Genomic DNA, 23549 nt, shown 5'->3' on the forward strand with positions numbered 1-23549 from the left:
ATAACGCAGTCAGTAAAATGCAATTCAACTTCAGGTGCTTGTTGAAATGTGGAAACTTTCAACACCTAAATAATTGTCAGCAGAGAGAGACTAACAGAAAGCAAAAAGGTGTTTCCTTCAAGCTGCTGCACTTCTATTTGTAATATGGTTTAAAAAGTAGAGTGCTTCTGTGGGTAGGAAGAACAGGCTTGTGAACCAGAGAAGCTGAAACTTTGTGTAGGACAAATTGCCTGCTGGGCACGAGAAACTTCATTTAAGGAGAAATGAAATACTGAGGGACTGGCTTTTAACTTTAATTTTACTGTTGCTTGTAGCTTTCCTGTAGTAAAATAATAGTGGAAAACAGCAAACACAAAGAAGTCTTTTTGGGATATATCCTTACCTGCTAAGAGGTGGCCAGGCAATTGGTCTATACTGTGTTTGCTGTTGTGCTGAATCAGTCCATTTCCCCTGCATCCCCATCAGCATGGAGCAGCATGCTGTTCTTTGAAGAAAGCTCACAGCAAAATAATGGCATAAGAAGAGGATGAAAGTCAAACGAATAGAAATATTTTCATCAAGGGTTTTACCTTTCAATAAATTATAATTAGCTCTGGCAGTAACTCAAAACAGCTTAAAATAATCTCCATATTTAAGTACAAATCAATGGATTTCATCAAGTGTACAAAGAGAAGACAGTCAATCTGGCTTTTAGCTGGCTGTTTTAATTGGCACTAAAACTTTGTGTTGCAGGTTTAGGAATGTATGAAACCCCACTATTCCTTGCTCATGAGGAAGAGTCAGGTGGTCGTAGTGTTCCCACAACACCATTACAAGTAGCAGCACCAGGTAAGTGGCAAGAAATTTGCAGGCTGAAGTAAAGGTTGGAAACCTTGACTTTCCAGAAAAGAATTAGATAATTGTTGTTATAGGGCTTATTGCTACGTCAGGAGTATTCAGTAGCCCTTTCCCTGACGTGCCTAAGATTTCCATAGATTTTCTGTAGGAAATTCAAACTAACTTGATGTTTATTAAACTACCTTTCCTGTGCAGTGACAGTTTTTACTGAAAGTGCATCAGCTGATGCTTCAGAGCATGCTTCTCAGTCGGTTCCAATGGTTACGACATCTACTGGCAATCTGTCCACCACTACAGAGGCTGGAGCGGGTGACGATGGGGATGAAGTATTTGCAGAGGCAGAATCTGAAGGGTAAACTGTGACTTGCGTGGTTCACTAAGACTTGATGTCATGTTAGTTTTAATGATTTGTTTTCATCCAAGTGTGCCTGTGATTAATTTTTCAATTTAACCTGTTCTGGTAGGAAGGACAGCTTGAACAGGACTTAGTAATTTTGTGAAGTAGAACAATCTGACCTTTTCATCTAAACCCAAAGATTTTCTTCTGATTTTTCTTCTGATTTAACATAGCTAATATAAAAGTCACCAAAAAAAAAATATTTCTGTATTTTTTCAGAATGCAGAGGGCTCTGTAGTAGTCAAATACTGATGGTAAAGGCCCCAGTTTGAAGGACCGGGGTTTGTAGAATAATGGCTAAAGCATTCCTGTTTGTTAGTAGAGAAAATCACTCCTCATTACAAAACAAGCGTATATAATCAAGTCATTCGGTGAAAGTACAAAAGATGTAGCACAAGGGAGGGGAATAAGAAGTTCTTAAGAATTTGGTAGACAAATGGTTTTGTCTTCCACTTTGCAGGTGCAATTTTTAATACTTACAATAATTGCTATATTTTATATTACAATCAAATACATTACAAATCTAAAAGGGGATAGGTTATCATTTTATGCTATATTTTACTTTTGATTTTTATTGGTTGCATAATAGTAAAAGTTACATAGTACACAATTTACCTAAACTTTATTCTGCTGATTGCAGGAGGTCATAAGAAAATGAAATGTTACTGCCGCAAGTTAAATATGCCACATGGTTTTCCTGATGCAGCACCAACTTGGACTGCAATAGTCTCCCTGCGAGTAGATAGAGCATACGATGGGTATTCTAATGTTAAGGTCTTGTATTTGTTTCTTACAAAACCATCTCATCTTTAGTCAATGAGAAGTATATCCATAGAGGACCTAAGTGGTTCACAGAACAATCCGTAGTTTGGAACAGGCTTTTAGCTTGATAGAAGAGCAAGTCAGTCTGTTGCTAGTAGAGAACAGATATTTCCTACAGTTTGTGAGGTTTAGTTATCATCTTCTAACAGTTTTTATATACTAATCAAGGTAAATAAAATGTATACCAAAAAGTGAGCTGCATTTAAACTAAATTGAATGTTTAATTTTTTTCCAGCCCTATAATGCTTTTTGGATTTCATCTTTTGAAGACAGAGTCCAAATCACTCACTGGTGCAATACCTAGAAGTTATGTTTAGGCATAACCAGTCAGCGTGGTCCCTCCACTTCATTCTTCTCCTATCCAGAAATACACACCACCATCACATTAGGTTTTTAGTTATTGTTATTAAATAGCTTCTATGACCTTCTCTGAAATACAGTTAGTGTGTTGAATATGCATCTGGAGTTGGGCTGCATTTCAAGGAGATTATATTGTTATTTTTCTAAAAGCCAGATAAATCTTTCATGATTGGGGCAGGGGGGACACAACAAAACAGAAAAAAGAATGGTGAGAATTTCTGGGGAAAGACATTTGCATAGGAATCCTTCTGCTCCAAGATGGTGCTTTTTTCCTGAGTTTTTTGAAACTATGTGAATACACTTACATATTTTTCTCCCCCTCCTTCTCTCCTAGAATTACTTCAGAAGCAGGCCTAGAAATTGACAGCCAGCAAGAAGAAGAATCTGTTCAAGCATCTGATGAGTCTGATCTTCCTTCGACTAGTCAAGATCCTCCTTCTAGTTCGTCTGCAGGTACGGGTCAATTGCTGGAAGCGGTTGTTTCATACCATTTCATTAAGTGTGGGAACTTTTTGGACCAGCATCATGCACTGCTGATAGCCAAGATACACAAAGTAAGAATGAACTTTTAGATCACATTTTGATGCCTTTAGTCCTAACGGCAAACAGTTTTTACTTGGACCGCAGTAACTAGAGTAGGCTGTAGTAAGAATAATGTTTCAAGGAGCAAAAGGTATTGCTATCTGGTGATTCTATCCACTGTTGTGTTTGATGTCAGATTTAAAAATATTTTTTCACTCAATTAAATCATCAGAGAATCATCAGGAAGTAAATCACTGTTGAGTTACCAATTTACCACCTAGCATAGGTGATGAAAGAAGTCCCAAACTTAAACTTGTTTTGAGGCTTTTATTTATATCAGAGAAGATGTCAATGAAATAAGTATGCACCTTCATAATTTTAAAGTAAATTCGAGAGCATAATGCGTATCAAATCATGTAAACATTAACAGTGAGAAACTAATAGACACAGACATTCTTTCCTGCATTTCCACTTCCTCACAGACACAAGCAGTAATCAGCCTAAGCCGTTTCGACGGGTCAGGCTTCAGCCACCAACGTTAAGAACTGGTGTTCGTGGCCGTCAGTTCAACAGACAGAGGGGTAAGTGTTCGTGGTTGCTCAAATTCAGATTCCTTTTCTTTAGAACAAGTTTTTAGTACATTTTTACTGTGGGGAACCGTATGTGAAGCACTACTTTATACGCTTCTGTTTGCTTGTAAGACATTAAATAATACAGCATCCCTGCCCTAGCTTTCGTATGGTACCCTAAGAGCTCTGTAGTGTCATTTTAGTATGTTAGTCTGAGCGTTTTATAGATAGGCAAACTTTCTTCTTGTGTGGCACTTAGTTCTTATCAATGGAGAGAAAGTAAAGTGCAGTAGATCTTAAACTTTGCGAATTTTTTAAAAGAAGATTTTAAAAAATTATGTTAGAATATAAGTTTAGAAGTCTGTTTTTAACATTACGTATCAGTTTCCCATTTGGTACATAGGGATTCCAGTTATTATCTCACTATGTGTTACACTGATTTAAAAAAAAAAAACCACCACATCAAAAAAAGTTTATGGAAGTATTACAGATTTTTGTAGTTAAACCATGCCAATAAATTATTGTTTGCAACTTCTGTATTAGGAAAAATCCTTAGATGAATTATATTCAGTTTGGCGTTATTTTAACAATGTAGATGACTTGCTAGTAGCATTGAAATATCGGTATCTGGTATTTTAAAGAAAAAAAGAAGTGAGGAGGTGGACCTAGGAGATATTTTCTTTCTAGTCTACCACCCTTTCTTTAATAACAAAAGGGAAGGACTAACTGATTTCAAATATGGTAAGAGTGCTATGCCTGTTCCTTCAGCACAGGGCCCAAGATAGGATCACAAGCCAACAACATTCTTTTAAATGACAGAAATGTAATGTATCCATATCACCAGGCTCTAGGGGAGGAAGGGGGAGCTTGAATTTTATCAGAAGGGAAGAGCTCCACTGCAGTAGCAGTTCCTTAGGGAAGGGTGAAGTATCACAAGTACCAATGGTTGATTAAAAGGGTGAAAAGGATTTCTATTAATGCATTTGTTTTCTTTCCCACCACAGGTGTAACTCATGCAATGGGAGGCAGAGGAGGCCTGAACAGAGGAAATATTAGTTAAATGATCTGTAAAGTAATTACAGCTGTGTATACACAAGTGCCAGTTTGCCTGTGGTTGCTTTAGTGTAATGAAGCCTGAGCTTAAAGCAGCATTTTATACTTAGATTTGTGTGCACACACATTTCAATGTCTTTATTAATAAAATTAGACAAAATGTCAACATTCAAATGGCATCTTTTTTTTAAAATCCTCTGCTGTACATCACTTGCTAGGACAGTTGTACCAGTCTTTAGATACGGTCTTTCCTGTGAGAGTAGTAACAGGTCTTGCTATTCTCTTGCCAACATCCAAACTGTAGTACCGATCTGAAATGAAGATATGTCAGAATTAAATTCCAGAAATTATTTTTAGTACATGGAAAGACTCTTTAAGTTAGAGCCTTCCTTTTAGTTTCATTTAGGCATGAATAACAGATTTTTCATTCCACGTACATATATGGAGTTGAGAGGCTCTAACAATGAATTTTTGTCCCCAACTTTATTTTTTACATGTCCTTCTCTGTGTTTAGCTAAGTTTTACAGTACTGCTAATAATTAAAACTGACCCAAGAACAGGGAGTAGGGAAGAATACTCTTATACTGCTAGAACATAAAAATAGTCTTAAGAATTTGGAAATCAGACAAACTAGAAACAAAACAATCCTGCACTGACTACAAACGTGGGAACTCTGGTCCCTGAGTGTGAATCAGCCTTTGTTAAGGTTAGGAATTAGATCATACTGGCAGAGACTTACTTCAGTATCCTGTCTTTGGATACAGCTAGTTCTTAGAGCTTTTTTTTTTTTTTAATAATCCAGAAAATTCTGAGGAATGCTTTTACATGATCCTGGCTAGAGGGAAAGGCTCTACCTAATCTGGAATCAAATAATTTTCTCCTGTGAAGCAAAATGGTTCATGTCTCTCCCCTTTTTGTTTTGCCAGAAACATAGTTCCATGGAAGCCAGTGAAAAAAACTATTGATGTGTAGTGGTCGAAGGATTTCAATCTATCATTAATATATCATTAATAATGCATTTAAGTGTGAGGGGTTTTGTCACTTTATAAGCCTGAGCTTCTATGGCAATGCATTCTGCAGCTGCCTAGTTTGAAGCGTTGTACCTCGTTGCTGCTAGTTCTCCTGTTAACTATTGATTTTTTTAATAGAAACATCTCGATTACAGGCAACATCTTAATTTTCCGGACTTTTTAGTAGTGCTTAAAATTAGTCTTGCAGAACCACAAGCAGTAACCTCACGCTTCGGAAAGCTGGGAGATACATGGGCTTCTTTCTTCCCCATCCCCAAGTCTTTTGAGATATATATATAGTAACTTGCATTAGCTTTAACTTACTGTAAGAGAAGGCGTAATAATCATAGCCATCTGGCTTACTGTAGTTGGGTATTGATATAGTTGAATGAATAACTTTGGGGAGCCCTCTCCAGTAGTCATTCATTTTGATTTCCTTACGCAAAACTCCTGCAAGCAAAAGAAAACTTAGGTGAGGAGGTGTTGCAGTCCGTCTGCTGTAAGCTGTCATTTGCTTGTATAATCTACAGCAAGCGAGATCTATTGGATTAAAAAATTTTAAACGTACTATATTTAAAAAAAAAATGGAACAATGTTGTGTTTCAGAAACTACTAAGATTAAAACGGTTGTATAAAAGAAACTTAATAAATGTGAGTTACCAGATGGATATGGGTTGATTCTGACAGTCTGAATAACGGTTGGCATTCTTACTGCCCGTTGGAAGCGTCTCCTTATTACAAGTCTTGGGACATAAGCTGGGTATCTCACAGTAACCTGGGTTCTTCTTTGACACTTCTTGGCTGGTTCTTGTCTGTACACATACTGTTGCATGTTGCCATCTGAAATAGATATTTGTTTCATTTGGTTAAAAAATAACAACACTGGACCACCAGCTAGATCAGATACAAAGATGTCATTGATACCTGTATCACATGCAGGAAATCAATAGCATCATTTTAATACACCTACAGCTGTTGCAGCCTTCAGCTTTTTATATCCATTCCTGCATTTTGAGATAAAAGCCTTGCTCTCTCAATCCAGCATGTGCTTCTAGATGTAGCCATACCTCCTGCAAGCTCATTACAGTTAACATAGTAAGTACAATTCAGGGGCACTGCTTTTGCTGCCATCATTTCTATTTATCAAGGAGAGGGTAAGACCATCATTGCAGGCTGCGTGAAAGGGGGGCTGGAGCCCAGAAAAAGATTTGCATTTCCTTAACCTCTACTTTTTAAATTCAGATAACAATTCTTACGGTGGCAGTACATCATTCATACAAGATAAGGAAATTACAGTAATTTAAAATATGGAATAAGAAATAGGGAGGGAGATTTCCATACATAGTTACGAACTAGTAAGATTAAATCCTTCCCTTCTCTAATTAACTTGAGACTAAAAGAGTTTTACCACCAGATAAAACTTATTTTAATGTTTGTCCACTAAGATGCTAGATTTGGTCCCTTACAGTCCTGTCCATTTTAAAATGTCCTTAAAGATCTGTAAGTACTAATACAAATTTTTAAAGCTTCAGGGTATTTTTGACCACCTAGCACACTCAGACATTACTCACACGTTTCTGGTTTTGAAAGAAAGATGTCTTTCAGTCAAGAGAAACAGCATTTTATTCCTGACTAATGCAATTTAAGCACCTTTTGATCATCTGTGAACTTCTGAAATACGAGACATACCTCTTTTGATAAAATAAACAGATTCTGGTCTGTTGTTGTATCTTGCCACAGGGAGGGTTGCTACTATTTTCCCACTTAGCCCTGCAAATCCATTCGCAAGAGGTTTGGGGTATCCTTTATCCATAACACCGTTAGTGAAACGCCAGTATAGGGGACCCTAATGATTTAAGGAAAAAATGAGCTTTAGAGGGAATTCATTCTTGGTAACTGAGCTTCAACACTGACATAAAAATAATTCTTAACATTTTGAGAACTAGATTGTAAAGCTGACTGGAACGACTACTCCTACATCCATTAAAAACAGGAAAGAAATATTACAACTTCATAAAATACCTTCTGCAGTCTTTTAACACCGCCTTTGAGTAGGAATAGAGTATCTTAGCCATGAACTGCTAAGAGTGGTTGCTGAACAAAGAGGTTCGCTTTCTAAACCTCCACATTTTTGCACGTAGAAAAAGCTGCTTGAATTCCAGGACTGAGTGATTAATTGGGAAAAAACTGTATAATGCCTTTAATGAGGTGTGTGCATTTCATTATCATCATCTTTCAGGAAGGGAAATGTATTAGGAACTAATTTAGGCTGTGTGTGGGCAAGGGAAAAACACGATAAAATACCCAGATTTTAAAGAGCTGGGTTTGTTTGAGTTTTTTTAAGTGTGGCTCATAGGTAAATATCACTCAACGATGAGTTATTCTGTCACTGCTTTGCCTCCTAGCCAATTACAGGGGGAAAACCCACTGAAGCGGGTTTTCTCCTGAGAAGCCCCGTCTCAAGGCAGCCGGGGGGCAGCTGGGGAAGGGACCCTTAACTTCACCCCCAGAGCTTCAAACCCGCCACGCTGTGGGAAAACGCCATTTGTTCCACAAAATAAGCAAGGCAGCCCCAGCCAACGCAAGGCTCCCCTTCTGTAAGGGACGCTGCGGGCTGCATTTCAGAACCTGCACCTTTTTTGAAGCTGATCTGCCCTCAGGCCCTCCGCCTGCCTCCCGCGCCCCTCACACTCCCTCCCCGCAGGGCGGGCTCCTCACCTTGATGAAGAAGGTCTTGCCATCGCAGTTGCACCTGGAGAAGACGGCGTCGATGGGGGACGGGATGCCCCAGCCGTCGCTGATCCGGCGGGGGTTGGTCGTCGGCGGGCTCCTGCCGTTCAGCAGCCAGTAATAGTGACCTGCGCGGCGGGAGGAGAGGCGGTGAGACGCGTGCGGACCGACCGACCGACGCGGGAAGAAAGGTGCTGGAAACGAGGATCGCCCCCCCACACCTCCTCACCCTCCTCACCGCCCCCCCGCCGCTTTCCCTCGCTCCTGCCCTCAGGACGCGGCTGAGGGGGAAAGGCGGCTCCTGCCCCGGCGGCACCGGCCCCCGCCCTCAGGCGTCGCTTCGTGAGGGCCCCGGAGCGCTGAGGCGGCTCAGGGTGTAGGGGCCGGTGAGGGCGGCGGTGGCGGAGGGCTGGGACCGTCCTACCTACCTCGGAAGACGGCCAGGGTGCCGTTCTGTAGGGCCACCATGCCGTCCGCAGGCTTCCCGCTACACAGGTCCTTCTCGTCCTTGTTTTCTGCAAAACACCAGTGGTTTGGGTTTGTTTAACATTTAACAGAAAGCGCGTTACCTCTTCTACCCACCGCCAGTGGCACTGCGGCTGTTAAATGGGGTGGCTCGTGTCGGGCCGTGTTCAGGGCTCTCTGTCCTTCAGGCCTCTGCCTGGCGCTTGTCATGCAAAGGGTTTAATTACTCATTTGAGAGAAATTTTTGGAAAGTTTGGCTCTCATGTTTTGGTCCCAGGAGTGCAAGACCAGCCACTTGCCTGACTAGGTATGGATATCATCACTTACTGCTTACCTGAGTGCCTGTAATTCAGAAAAAGACCTATAAATGCATCATATGCTACGTTCCTCATTTAATTTCTTCATGCTCTAGGATGTTTTCTTGATGTTTCTCCAAGCTGCTCTAGTGGGTTCCCCTCCCCCTCCTTATTTCTTTAAAAAAGCATTTACATTTACTTTCAGTTAAATAGAAAGGAAAGATTAATTCATTTTGGACAAAAATCACAAGTATTTTCCATCTAAAAACCACTTTTTTTTTTTCCAAAATACATGTCAATATATGATTGAAAAATTGCCCAAGAACCTAGGGGCTATATTTGATCCAAATAAACTGTGAGGACATAAAAAATATGGCAAAAAGCACAGAGGAGAGAGAATACAAGGAAAAGACTTCTTGTCTGTCTTATGTGCCATTTTTTGCATGTGACTACAAAATGACAGATTAGGTACCCTGAGTAATGGTGGATATTCAGCCTGACTCCCTAGCAATGTTTTCAAGGGACTTAGAAATGTATCTTCTTTGTCCATGACTTTTTGTGTTTGCCTCCTCCACAGTACTTAGAGCAAATGTTTTTCAGCTGGACCAATTACTGAAACCAATTACTGAAACAAGATCATGCTCTAAACTACATGGAGAACTTCTGTAACAACACAATCGAAAACTGAGGCACCAGTATTCAGGATGCTGGCAGCTGTAGCACCGTGGTCACGGCTGACCGCCGGGACAGGGGTGCCACCTTCTTCTGGCACTGGATAGAAAGGTCTTGCACAGCCTTTACTCACGTGTTTTGTTGTGCTCTCTGGTTATTGGTGCTCTTGTACCTACTGGAATGCAATTACCTTGTGTTTCTCCAGTTAAAACTGGCAAGTCCGCAGTTTGTATTAAAGGCTTGTTGTTTATCTCAGGCTCTTTTTTTACTGGCAGGGTTTCAGAGTCGGATGGATGAGGCTCATCTCTCGTATCAGTAACCTGCTGGAAATGTATAGTTGGCTTGGATGTCCCCTTAGAAACAATAAACATTTCTTCTATCGTGTCTTTTTTATCTCTTGTAGTTGTCTCTTTGGTAACTGTAGTTTCCTCTCCCATGTCCATACTAGGGGCCTCATCTTTCACTTCTTTTTCAGGCAGGATGCTAGTTTCTTTGATGGTCGTTACCTCTTTTTTACCAGCTGTTGTTGTCTCTACCACAACACAAACAGTACTTGTGCTTTCTTTAGTTGCTGCTGTTACAGTCTGCTTAGTTTCTGTAGTAGTGTCTTGTTTAGTTGTTGTCACAATCTCCCTGGGTTTAGGAGTTGAATCTGTTTTCGCAGTTGTTGTCAACACAGCGGGCTTGGGCATGGGAGTTGTAGCTGCTGTTGTTACAGTCGCTATTCCCACAGGGCTTTCTTCTTTTTTAGCTGCTAAAGTCTCTTTTGGTATGGGAGTCTTGTCTTGTTTAGCTGGAGTTGCTTCTTTTTCTGCAGCCGTTGTCGCAGTCGTCTTGGCCACAGTCGTTGCTTCTGGTTCAGCTGCTGTAGTGAGAGCTTGCTTGGCTGTAGGAGTTGTATTTGGAATATCATCCTTACCTTTAGGAGAGTCATCTGGTTTACCTGTTATCACTGTAGTTACAGTAGTTGTGTCTTTCCCGCTTGTTGTTAAAATGTCTTTAAGCACAGTAGTTTTGTCTTTCTTGGGTGTCGTTATCTCTTTGATCACTGTGGTTGTTTCTATTTTAGTTGTCGGAGTAGTAACAGTTTTAGCTGTTGTTTTGTCCTTTTTGTCAGTTGCTTTTTCAGTAGTCGTAGCCGCAGTCACCACTATCCTTTGTACTGCTGTAGTAGTATCTTTTGCAGTTGTGCTGGTTGCTACTTTAGGTGCAGGAGTTGTAATTTTCTTCTCTGCTGCTGTCTCTGAAACCATTATGTCTGCTTCAGGTATGGGTGTTTCCTTCCTAGGTGTTGTGACTGCCTTACTGCTTTGCGTGGTTGTGGCTTTTTTAGCAGTTGTTACTAATCTGGGGACAGTAGTTGTCACTTCAATAGGTGTTGTTTTCTGTATGGCAGTGGAGTCAGCCTCAGTGGCTGCAGGGGTAGTCCCCTTGACCTTAGGGGTGGTGGGAGAGTCTGCCTCTGCCTCCTCCACTTTAGGTGTGGTGGGAGAGTCTGCCTTGGTCGTTGGTGCCTCTGTGGGCTCTGGGGTTGTGTCTTCAGGTTTGGGGGTGGTGGGAGAGTCTGCCTTGGTCGTTGGTGCCTCTGGGGTTGTGTCTTCAGGTTTGGGGGTGGTGGGAGAGTCTGCCTTGGTTGTTGGTGCCTCTGTGGGCTCTGGGGTTGTGTCTTCAGGTTTGGGGGTGGTGGGAGAGTCTGCCTTGGTCGTTGGTGCCTCTGGGGTTGTGTCTTCAGGTTTTGGGGTGGTGGGAGAGTTTGCCTTAGTTGTTGGTGCCTCTGTGGGCTCTGGGGTTGTGTCTTCAGGTTTGGGGGTGGTGGGAGAGTCTGCCTTGGTCGTTGGTGCCTCTGGGGTTGTGTCTTCAGGTTTGGGGGTGGTGGGAGAGTCTGCCTTGGTTGTTGGTGCCTCTGTGGGCTCTGGGGTTGTGTCTTCAGGTTTGGGGGTGGTGGGAGAGTCTGCCTTGGTCGTTGGTGCCTCTGGGGTTGTGTCTTCAGGTTTGGGGGTGGTGGGAGAGTCTGCCTTAGTTGTTGGTGCCTCTGGAGTTGTGTCTTCAGGTTTGGGGGTGGTGGGAGAGTCTGCCTTGGTCGTTGGTGCCTCTGGGGTTGTGTCTTCAGGTTTTGGGGTGGTGGGAGAGTCTGCCTTGGTTGTTGGTGCCTCTGTGGGCTCTGGGGTTGTGTCTTCAGGTTTGGGGGTGGTGGGAGAGTCTGCCTTGGTCGTTGGTGCCTCTGTGGGCTCTGGGGTTGTGTCTTCAGGTTTGGGGGTGGTGGGAGAGTCTGCCTTGGTCGTTGGTGCCTCTGGGGTTGTGTCTTCAGGTTTGGGGGTGGTGGGAGAGTCTGCCTTAGTTGTTGGTGCCTCTGGAGTTGTGTCTTCAGGTTTGGGGGTGGTGGGAGAGTCTGCCTTGGTCGTTGGTGCCTCTGGGGTTGTGTCTTCAGGTTTGGGGGTGGTGGGAGACTCTGCCTTGGTCGTTGGTGCCTCTGTGGGCTCTGGGGTTGGCTCTTCAGGTTTTGGGGTGGTGGGAGACTCTGCCTTGGTCGTTGGTGCCTCTGTGGCCTCTGGGGTTGTGTCTTCAGGTTTGGGGGTGGTGGGAGAGTCTGCCTTGGTCGTTGGTGCCTCTGTGGGCTCTGGGGTTGTGTCTTCAGGTTTGGGGGTGGTGGGAGAGTCTGCCTTGGTCGTTGGTGCCTCTGTGGGCACAGCAGTTTTCTCTTCATCTTCTGGGGGGTTGGTGGGAGAGTCTGCCTCAGTCATTGGTTCCTCTGTGACTTCAGGGGTTGTGTCTTCAGGTTTGGGGGTGGTGGGAGAATCTGCCTTGGTCGTTGGTGCCTCTGTGGGCTCTGTGGTTGGCTCTTCTGGTTTTGGGGTAGTGGGAGAGTCTGCCTTGGTCGTTGGTGCTTCTGGGGTTGTGTCTTCAGGTTTGGGGGTGGTGGGAGAGTCTGCCTTGGTCGTTGGTGCCTCTGTGGGCACAGCAGTTTTCTCTTCATCTTCTGGGGGGTTGGTGGGAGAGTCTGCCTCAGTCATTGGTTCCTCTGTGACTTCAGGGGTTGTTTCTTCAGGTTTTGGGGTGGTGGGAGAATCAGACGTGGTTGTTGGTGCCTCTGGGGTTGGCTCTTCTGTTTTGGGGGTGGTGGGAGAGTCTGCCTCAGTCATTGGTTCCTCTGTGACTTCAGGGGTTGTATCTTCAGGTTTGGGGGTGGTGGGAGAGTCAGCCGTGGTTGTTGGTGCCTCTGTGGCCTCTGGGGTTGGCTCTTCCGCTTTGGTGGTGGTTGGAGAGTCTGCTTCGGTCATTGGTTCCTCTGTGGCCTCAGGGGTCATATCTTCAACCTTAGCAGTGGTGGGATAGTCTGCCTCAGTCACTTGTGCCTCTGTGGCCTCTGGGGTTGTGTCTTCAGGTTTGGGGGTGGTGGGAGAGTCTGCCTTGGTCGTTGGTGCTTCTGTTGTCGCAGGGGTATCTTTCTGAGCTGTAGTGGTCTCTTTGGTAGTTGTTGCTTCTGTGGCAGTACTTGTAATAGGTGGTGAACTGGGTTCTGGACTCGATGTAGTTGCTTTGATTGGTGTGGTTGTGTCAGGGTGTTTTGTAGTTGGAGCAGCACTGGTCACTTTGTTTTCCAATTCACTGCCAGTATCTATGAGAACAAATACATATTATGATACTGGAACTGCAGTGCATGCACCTATTGCATATTAATTTTATTAAACCGATTAGAAATAGTTGCTTATGTTTTTAATAGCAATAGTTGTTTTTATGGCCTTTGCTCTAAAAGCTTTCTGTGTAAAATTGCACTTAATTAGCTTTAAGGTGGTTGAAACACTTACTTAAACTGGCAAAAAAAAAAAAAAGGATAAGTGGAAACCTAAGTTAAATTGATAAATGCCAGTTCATGGACTTAGGTAACTGTCAAAAGATAAATAATTTAGAAGAGCCAGACTCACCTGGTCTGGGTTAAATGCAAAGTCCCATGCAGACAAAAGGAATTCACAGCAGTTTAGCTAAGTTCTCAGTAATCCCTTTGGCTAACCTGTCGCGACTCCGAGTGCAGCATGGCAGACTTTAATTTCCATCCTTTTTTGTGGAAAGGGAACTATGCTATAAAACATAAAAGGGACATTTCCCTTCTCAGTCTGTTCTTTTATTTGTTGCTCTGGCCTTAATTATACCATGGCCTGCACTGATAACCTGGACTTGAAGGAAAGAATTAGGGAAACAGGAGGAAAACAAACTTTCTGAGTACAGACACCTGACTGCATCTCCTGCTGTACCTTTATATCTTGGGTGGTTTTCCTCTTTATGTTTTACAGCTTTAAGACTCTCTTTACTTGTATATGTAGTTACACTGACTTAAGTTCAATTGTTAGTATAGCTAGATTCAGCAAAAACTAACAGTAACTGTTTCTGCGTTTTAATCTCTCATTACATGTTATCTCTGTGATGTTTTGCCATTTAGTTCTGTTTTCACATAGGGTTTTTTCTATGATTCCTACTGTGTGGCTGTCTACCATTACAACTGAATTGGCATTTGTTTCTTGATAACCTGAAAAAACCAAGTGCAGTATGGTGTGGTTTGGGGCCGTGTTGTTCAGCTTTTGAACAAATCTAAAAATCTAAAAAGATCTGAGCTGTTGCTCATGGTCGTGGCCTGATGACAATTAGCAGCACTGATGCAGTGTCTCTCCCAGCAGACTGGAAGAGCTTAGAATAACTGCAGTGTGAGAAATAATCCCTGTGTAAAAGTGATGTAGAAACAGTGCAGTATGAGCAGAGTGTTACAGAACAGGTTTTCCTCCCACCCAATGTGTTTGAAATACCGTAAGTCAAGTGGGATCCTGTTAATGGTTATTTGAATTTCCTTAATTTTGTTTCATTTGACCCACTATATTGATTTTTGTAACAGGAAGTTGCCACAGCAGAAAGGTAAGTATTCCAAATTTAAAATAAAAATAAAAAAATGTAAGGATTAAAATATTGGCCAAAATTGACTTCTAGTCTCATTTCATATTTGTTACTTCAGGTTTCAAGTTCAAACTGATCTCCCAAGTTATCACTTAAAATGCTGGAACAGAATGTCAAAGAACACAGGAAAGCAACATGTTTCCATTCAGAAAAAATAAATTGTATGTGTTTTCTGAAGCTGCATGAGGCCTGGCTTGATTAAAGCTAGAGAAACCTGCTAGGAGACTTTCCTGTCCTGGTCCTGCCAATTCATCACTGTCCCAAAATACAACACCCTTCCTGTTCCAGCCGTGGACTTGGCCCAAAACTGACAATGGGGTGTAACATATTTTTGGAAGATGTGTGTGAAAATCCAATAGAGACGCAGGAGACATCACCGCACTCCAACATCTGCGTTAAGTGAGCTCTCCAAAGTCCCTATCCTGAGGTCTAGGTGAGGTAATTAGTTTATAAACCAAGCGGTTCCAAGCTTGGTAACTGTCTGGTAATGTCTCGCATCGGCTTTCTATTTCCAGAGCAGGAAAATGGTCTTTAATGTTCCTTCAGGTAACACCCATCCTGTTTCATTCATATGCTTTCCTACCTTCCATAACTTCATGGGGCTGTGTTACTTCCTCTGGCTTCTTTTCCTCATTTTGGGATGACCTTTTAGATGTTGATTTGTTTTCTGGAGGAGTCTTAGGTGATGGCTTTTCTGTGTGTGCTGAAAGAAATAAAATAATCTGTTAATGGGAGCATTTCTCTTTATAGGTGCTTGGTGTCAACTGTATAAGAAGAAAGTGATTACAAAATTTCAGTGACTGTCTTCCATATAAATCTTAGTTTCTTCCTATCTATAGGATTCTTTAAAGTATTATTCAGAGGAAAAAGAGGAAAAATACCCTTTGGATCCCAAAGTGTTTCATCACAGATGGGAGAAATATTTTTCCTGGAAGTTTGAGGTGAAACATTCTTTGCTAACATGAATTTTGAGATGGGAAAAAGGTGACTTCTGAGTGGAGTTCTACATTCTGAAAATTTGTCTGATTTTCTTTCTCAGCTTATTTTTTTGACTACAGATGTCTTGGGGCTAACGCAGTATAGTGTATCTCTGAGAGCTACCATATTAACCAAGCATCTACTTTGATAATGCCCTGAAGATTTAGTTATATTGTAGTATTGTAGTTCTTCAAATGTGATAACTCTGCACATAACTGATAATTTCAGAGGGACATCTTAAAAGCAGTTCTTTTCCTTGAAAGAGACAGAAGCTACAAAGTAGGATGGACCAAAGAATCAACACAAGGTCTAAGTATTAAGCTAACTTCTAGTAGGCTGAGTTTTAGGAGAAACTGGAGGTTTGTGTTCAGATTTTCCAGCTCTGAAGGTTGCATGGAATTTCACTTGCATCCAGTAAGAGCCAGAAAATATTTTTTCATTCATTGTTGGGCCAAATTGTATGATTGGAAGTGAGACCCTCTCTTCCCACTAGCATAGCCTTGTAGAAGGATATTGTTAGTTGTGAAAAAAGCACGATGGAGCTCAGGGAACCTGCAGGATCTTTTTGATCCAACTAAAGGAGTTGGTAACTGCCACAGGTGTGTGTAATGAGCCTTTCACAAAAGGAGAGGTATTTTCTGTCTCATAAGGTGATGACTGGGGTATCAAAGGATTTACTTTCATAGCAAGCTAGTACTCAAAGCAAATAAGGTTGGGTGGTGGACTATATTCTGAAGCTTTTATTGAGAAAGAGAGAGAAATTGTAATTTTTGAATAAAAACACCTTGGGAGTTGAATCAGCTTTCAGGGGAGTCAGTAGTGGCATGGGGGGAAATTTTTAACCAGTCCTTAATGTGTGTGCATGTGTATTCTGGGGATATAGGGCTTCTGGAGGATAGGAAAGATAAAAATTCTAGATATACATAGTAAACTTAACCTCACTGTACAGAACAAAGTGTTCAAAAGATGCAGAAACAACAGAATGAAAGATCACTGCATGGCCTTAAGTTACTGTGTTATTCCAAAAGGTTTAACAGGTTTCTCAGTTACTCATGCATATCAAAAATGCCAAAATACTGAGTACAGTTGTAGGCTGGGTTTCAGGGATTTTTTGTTGGGTTTTGTTGTTTTTTTTGACAAAAATTAATAGCAAAGCTAAGTAACTAAAATACAAGAAACTCTCTAAGATTAGGAGCGGTTGGTTAACTTTTCATTATATTTGAACTGAAGAACAAGTGAAAAAGCGCACTATCTTTTGTAAGCGTTAATGCGTGTTAAGCTCCAGCAGAAAGAGGGAGGAGGTAAGTAACATCAAAGGCAGCAAATTCACCTCAAGACACTTGTAAGACACTTACCCTCTTCTAGACATCCAGCCAAACAACGCTGAATACAGAGTCTCTTTCAGTATGAATTACTATACAACTGAGTAGCAAAACTAAGCCACTATGCCAGCACCTGGGGACTGAGACTGGTTAGTAATGTGAACCAAATGATAATCCGTAACTCATCTTGTTTATTAAACTGCACACTTTGGAAATTGGCTGCCTTGGAGGTTGTCTGGTCTGTGAATGCAGCAACCCAGTGCCAAGCCCTATTTGCCAACTGTGTTCACAGAAATGAATTTAGGTCCATAAGTAGCAGAAATTTTAAGGACATGATGAAATTAAAGATATTTTGTTGGTGTTTTCTAGACTACAACTTAATTGCTGGTGTTCTTAAAGCCCTACAAGAAGGTGAAACTGCTCCTCCAGATCTGTGCTTTAGTGCTCAACTAACGAAAACCCATCAGGTTCTGCAGCGAAGGGCAGAATAAACAAAAGTGACTGTGGGTCAGAGTAATCCTTCCCTGAGCTGAATTTGCAGTCCAAAGGTTAAATGTGAATTAAAATTCCTCTTGCTGCAGTGTGAATGTGTAATTGCTTCTAACCAGGCAGATCCTACTACAGTTCCTCCCTCTTGCCCCAGAGGACGGGTTTCTGTGTTGGGCTGCTCCTCACCTTTTGGATTCGAGGTGGGGAGGATCTACAAGATCTCTCTCTATGGTTGCCAGTGACTGCAGTAACCCAAAGCAAGCGGTCTTGGAGGTTCAAGTAGTGCTATCCCAATGCAGGATATAGGTATTCTCCCTATATCTCATTCACTCCTCCAGCTTCTGTCCTTGAATTCTGTTATTGATTAAGCAGCATGAGTAGAAGTGCACATGCAAAACCTGGCCTTACATGTATTAGTCTGGGTGACGGTTCTGATAGTAAATTAAGAGTATGGCTAGTGCCAAAAGAGGCTAATGCAAAAGAAAGCTTTACCCTTGGAATTTGTATCTTGGTGATGGCTTCCAATATAGCTACCTTTATGCGTCTCTAAAGTGTTTATGCTGGAGAAAATGGCCAATTTATTTTTGAAATTAGGATTTCTTATTTTTGTTTTGTTTTTTGTTTGGTAGCTAACTTCCTGTGTCCTACGAAGCCTGCACAGTTAATGTTTTATGATAATGCAAGGCATCTATATTTAAATATACCTATGAAAAATATAGTGATAAAGAAACTTCTTACCCTCTTTACAGTGTTTTGCGTAGTCTGGGCAGCACTTGCCATATCTCTCACAGTCTGCGTCACAGTCACACTCTCTTCCTCTTTCAAAGGCTTCAAAGCAACGTCCTCTGCAGGAGACTGCTGCATAAGGCAGAACAAGAGAGTTAGTATTTTCAGCCAGTTCACGTTTAATGTTGGGACCTTTCTACAGTGAAGTCATTTGCTTAAGCTGATGTAAAGAACAGCTTCGTAAAATCAGGTGGTTATTCTGGTCTGATCCAGAACTTGGTTGTGTAATTGTGGGGTTTGGATCAGGCGATACAACCAGAACTGCACTTTGCCATTGCAGTATATTGAGACCATTTAGAATTTATAGTGGGATAAAATGTGACATCAGAGTTCACTTTAGCTAGGTCCCATCATAGAAGGCTTCCATTTCCCTAATCAAATAGCAGTTGATCTCAAGAATAGTATTTAAATTCTGGGTTGGGTTTTCAAAAAGGTATTCATCAGGGTACCACTTTGCGCGAAGAGTGATGTGGCTACCAAAGCATTTCTGAAAAATAATTTGCCTACATAGGTCATGGCCAAGTGTACCTGGTGTCTCTGGGCAAATACTGCGTCTTAACTGTGTGAACTCCTTAATGAAGTTACACAGAGTGACTATTTTTGAAATGTTATCCCAGTCTATTTAATACCGTTGTTAACTTATTAGTACTAAAGGAGTATCTACCGTGTTTTGACATGTTTAATAACCACATGTTTTTAATATTTCATTATTGGTTAACTTCTGACAACTTCAGCCACTACAGTACTTCTGTTTCATATCAAATAATGACCAAATTGTTTTGGAAAGTATGTGCGCAGCTATTACAGACTTCAGCAAAACGTATTTGCTGTATTTTTGAAGGACAAAATTTGACCCTAAACATTTACATTACATTACAATCTAATATTTATTAACATTCAGTAGTACCTTTAATAGGTACTTAGTTAACTGTTAAATTGAAGTGATTATGTTAGACCTGAAGTGGATATTTTTTGAGGATGCTTAGCATCTCACAGAATTGAGCCAACAATCATCACTTGGTATTGCCAGAATTTACCGTATGATCTGCTAATTCTTGCCCTGTATCTTTTCTGTACATAAGTCTCTATTAAAGTAATTGTCTTTGTGGCATGCAGGGCAGTAAATCATATTTTACAGTTAAATCACTAGCTAGCAAAATTAGGATTACTGTATATGCAGATTCAGAACACCTTTTGACCAGTGTAGATGTGGAGTGAGTCTGTGGATGCCAGTGGATTCATCCCACATGCGTGGGTGAGAATTGTTTTTATTTTATGATGTTAGGGCAGTTTTTATACATAAACAATGTCTGGCATGTCTCTAATTTAGTCAGCATCGATCACATGCTAACTGGGAAGCAGTCCTTAGACTGCCTGCCTGCATCCTTTAAGGATGGTGCCTACTGTGCTCGCCCATATTCAGTGATTTAGGGTAGAACAGGGAAGACTTCCTCTAGCCTTAAACATTTTATTAAGTGTTGTGTAGATGCCAGAATAACTTTAGAATCCGGCCCACCATAAATAAATAGCCTACATAATTAAAATGCCTCAGTATGTACTTCCAGTTATGAAAAATGCTGATGTCCCCTTGCAAATGAGAATCAGGATGGGGAAGTACAAGCATTTCCAGTGTGCGTGTCAGAGTGGCAGAATTGGCATTTTAGGGAGTGCTGCGTCTGCCTTTTGAGCAACACTCAGCCTGTGTTGCTTGGATCTGAGTCTTATCTTATACCTGTAATCTTACTAGAACTCCAGTGTAGTGTAACAAACTGCAGTTATCTAAATCACTGATATTTTTGACATTGGTGATTCATAAGAAAATATTTTTTAACTCTCAGTAAAACGGTTTGAAATACCTGTATTTATTTACACTATACAGTATTGCATATAAATAAAGCATATAAAATAATACTTATCCAACCATCTTTTCCAGCAAGCTCTGGACATGGTTCTGATCCAGAGTCAATTTCTATCCATGGAAGGACACCCTCTGACTTTGGCTCAGACCCCACAGCCTCCACACTTCTTAAATTTGAGTTGGAATGTCCCAGAATTTCTTTCTGGAAAACCCTGAATTTGCTTTTACCAGTTTTTTGTATGAGAGACAAACATATATAGTACAAATTCACTAAGGAGAAGAAAACAAGCAGTAGGTAAACTGTTTCCCCCCCTCGTGCCCTGCTCTGCTCTTCTGAAAGGCAAAATCCTTTTCTCGGTGACAACCTGTGGATACACAGTTTTCTTGGAATGGGTCGTGAGAGGCTATCACTGAGGTTTTGAGTGGGAGAGCAACACATGTATGAGAGGAGAACAAGGACGCAGCGAACTAAGAGACATTTAAGCATTCAGAGGAGAGACACTGGTGTGGTAGGGAGTTGGAGCAAACGGGAGGGGAAGTCTTGCCGATAGGAACTGGCTGTGTTTGGGAACTTACCCACTGTGCAGACTTTCTTGAAGTCAGGGCAGCACTCCATGTAGTGTTGACAGTTAAAATCACAGTGGCAGTCATGCTCTCTAGAATACCCTTCCCCACATCTCCCTGTACAGCTTGATAAATCTAAAATCACACAACACTGGTGTAAACATTGCCAAACCGAAATGGTACATAAGGAAACACTGAACGGCAAAGTAGTAAGATTTATCTTTTTTCTACAGAATGCCGTTTCTTCACTGGGTATTGCAGAAACTTGGGCCTGGTGCAACCCCTCCTGAAGGCATGCGGATCAGAGGTTTGCTCTGAGCCAGCCTGAGGACCGGCAGCAGCGCGCTCAGGTTAGAGGCTAACTTGTCCTGTTTCTCCTGAAGATTAATGAATCCCTGAGGACTGGTTTAATATATGGCCATGCCCGTTCTGGTATCTCAAGCAGCCCGTGCAGATTTATCTTAAGTGGTATATCAGCCAGGCACTAGATTGTTTTGCAGACTTACTCTCCATCTTAATTCACCCTACATATGGTTATAGATGTGCACCCACACCACCCTACCTGACAGACTCATTTTACTTTTTGTCATGTTCTGCATAACCAAATAAAACCAGTTTAGCTTGCAAACTGGTGAGCATGTCATAATAAATACAGGTCCCTGGAGCCATTTTTATTGGCAGTTTTCAAAATCTGCCTGCCCTCTACATTATTTTTTTCCCTGCAGTCAGAGAGGAATTTGGTATCAACTCTGAGGTTAGGAACAGTTGGGATCTAGTCCTGCAATCTTCTATAAAGTGCTTTCTGTTTGTTAATTAGGAGATTACTACTTAGCAGAGTAACATAAAAGCTCATCCTACATCGGCTTTACTGCTAGACTTCTGTAGTGTTGGAAAATGCTAGATAACGATAAATGGTGCAGGTTACAGGTGGTAAGCAAGACGTCGGGAGGTCTGCTTTCAAACTGCACGCATTCAAGCTCGGCAGTGGTTTGTTACCTTCTACTGCCAGATCAGATATTCACCCTGGATCAACTCCCCTTCCTACATCAAACCTCTGCTAACATAACATGCTAACAGCTTCTTCTGGAAAGGAAACATGCAGGACCACAAGTGAAGCGCCCCTAAATACAAACAAAGAAGCTGAACAATCAGCAAGCTAAAACAAAGTTAAGATAATCAGCTGAAACATTGAGGAACAACAAGGAAACAACAAGAAATAACATACAACACAACACCAAAGACAATTTCTGACAGCACACACTCCACTTGTGTGTGTGTACGAAGGAAGACTATGGGATAATAAATAATTATATATATTGTGATTTTCAGCAGCTAGGTATAATGCTTGTTACCACTTCTTTACAAATAATGAAGCAGGACTAGGGAATAAATGGAGAAATTAATGGACTTGAGTTAATAGGCTCTAAATAGGGGAGTTGAAAAGAGAAGCTAGGCATGTTCCTTTACGGATATGTGCCCAATATGTTGCACCCTTTTTCCCTTATGGGAAGAAAATATAGGTAAGTCCAAAAAGTAACATCCTTTCCTTCCTTTATTTGTTTTAAGTTTATGACTTGTAAGTTACAAAGTTACTTCTAAGGAAAATGCCTAAATGGTTCTAGTTGCTGGTGGCGAGTCTTGATTTTTGCTGAAAATAGCGGGAAGGCTCCCATCAACTACAGAGGGTGCAGTGTCAGACTGCTCTGCCCTGCAGGTCAAATCTGACATCTGCTGTGCCCTGATGAGCTGCTCAGATATACAAATGTTATGTCTTCAAGTAGTAATAAATTATTTTCTACCAGCAAGTAATACGGAATGTTATCACCGTAACAACTTGATAGCTACTTGAGAACTGTGATAGCACAGGACATGCCAGGCTGCAAGTTCTTCTGTTTCTTTTTAACGGTGCTACTTTAGTTAGACATCAGTTACAGAGCTTTGAGAGTGGATAAAAATCTGCAGTATTAGACCAATATTTGCCAAAATTAGCCTTGGTGGTGGTAATAACGGTGCATTTAATGGCAAAGCACTTAGCCATGGTATAGACATTCCTTTCCCTGAGCATATTGTATTTAAATATTTCTAATCAAAATATGTGGATATTGTAATTTTAGATTCTTCCTTGAATCATACTGCAAATCACTTAGGCTAAATATGTCAGTCTGAGGGCAAGAGGATCTGTAGAATATGTCTCCAGAAAAAGAAGTGGGCTCATACACGTTTTGCATAATATTCATATTTATGTTATTCCTCAAAAAAAGCGGACCATGCTGTACCAAAATATATTTATGAAAATATTCAGTGGTGATAAAACTGAATCATAATGCCTGTCTGAATAAATATAAAGTTCTAGAACTTAGCATTTTTATGAAGATGCATTTGAAGCATTCTTAGTATTTGTCAGGTATCCTAGACACCCTCCCTTCAACTTTATATGTTACAGTACCTTCAGAAGACACTTCTTGAATCAAGGACAGTGAAAGGATCACCAGGGATACGCAAAGTATGTTCCATATGATCATTACTTTCAGGTACGACATCATCCCTAAAAAAAAATAATCTCACATCACTACGTGCAATTCAATTAATCAGTTCATCATTTAAAAAAAATTGCAGTGCATATCTTTATACATAATACTAGTTTAATAACAACATAAATTTAATACTAAAATTATTAACGGACAAATTGCTAATTTAGAATTACTCCATAAATTCTGTCTTGGTTATTAGTCCAATAGCTGTTATATTTTGTGGTAAGACTAGGAAAATTCATTATTAACAAATAATGGAAGTAATTTTTTTGCAGAATTCTATTACATGAAAACTACAGTCACAGTCTTCTCCTTGTAACATTGCTGCATTTCAGTACAACAGTTTC

General features: G+C 41.1%; 2 protein-coding genes across 2 annotated transcripts in view; one reads left to right on the forward strand and one right to left on the reverse strand.

The window, feature by feature from the left end:
- Positions 1 to 4567, forward strand: part of TPR (translocated promoter region, nuclear basket protein) — a 42656-nt gene extending 38089 nt beyond the window's left edge. Inside the window, exons 47-51 of the mRNA XM_059822243.1 lie at positions 733 to 828; positions 1033 to 1189; positions 2751 to 2869; positions 3421 to 3519; positions 4512 to 4567. Coding sequence (XP_059678226.1) covers positions 733 to 828; positions 1033 to 1189; positions 2751 to 2869; positions 3421 to 3519; positions 4512 to 4567 — 527 coding nt within the window. The remainder of the gene's footprint in view (positions 1 to 732; positions 829 to 1032; positions 1190 to 2750; positions 2870 to 3420; positions 3520 to 4511) is intronic.
- A 181-nt stretch (positions 4568 to 4748) lies between these two features.
- On the reverse strand, positions 4749 to 23214 carry PRG4 (proteoglycan 4). The gene is made up of 12 exons (XM_059822130.1): positions 23118 to 23214; positions 20684 to 20806; positions 18202 to 18321; positions 15258 to 15377; positions 10576 to 13349; positions 9924 to 10494; positions 8729 to 8815; positions 8289 to 8428; positions 7260 to 7416; positions 6231 to 6410; positions 5895 to 6020; positions 4749 to 4871 (listed from the first exon to the last, which is right to left on the reverse strand). The coding sequence occupies exons 1-12, from the start codon at positions 23212 to 23214 to the stop codon at positions 4768 to 4770; spliced, it is 4599 nt and encodes a 1532-aa protein (XP_059678113.1). The 3' UTR covers positions 4749 to 4767.
- Positions 23215 to 23549: the final 335 nt, after the last annotated feature.

Source organism: Gavia stellata, chromosome 10 (genome assembly GCF_030936135.1).
Source record: "Gavia stellata isolate bGavSte3 chromosome 10, bGavSte3.hap2, whole genome shotgun sequence".
Lineage (NCBI taxonomy): Eukaryota > Metazoa > Chordata > Aves > Gaviiformes > Gaviidae > Gavia > Gavia stellata.

What these genes read in the sequence shown, in the direction of transcription:
- PRG4 (XM_059822130.1), bottom strand. Translation starts at nt 23,214, where the DNA reads ATGATGTCGTACCTGAAAGTAATGATCATATGGAACATACTTTGCGTA. An exon ending in CTGAACCAGAAGCAACGACT is followed by an intron (nt 10,495 to 10,575) that starts GTGGCCAAGACG and finishes ATACCAAAAGAG; the next exon opens with ACTTTAGCAGCTAAAAAAGA. An exon ending in TGTTTATTTTATCAAAAGAG is followed by an intron (nt 6,411 to 7,259) that starts GTATGTCTCGTA and finishes TATCTATTTCAG; the next exon opens with ATGGCAACATGCAACAGTAT.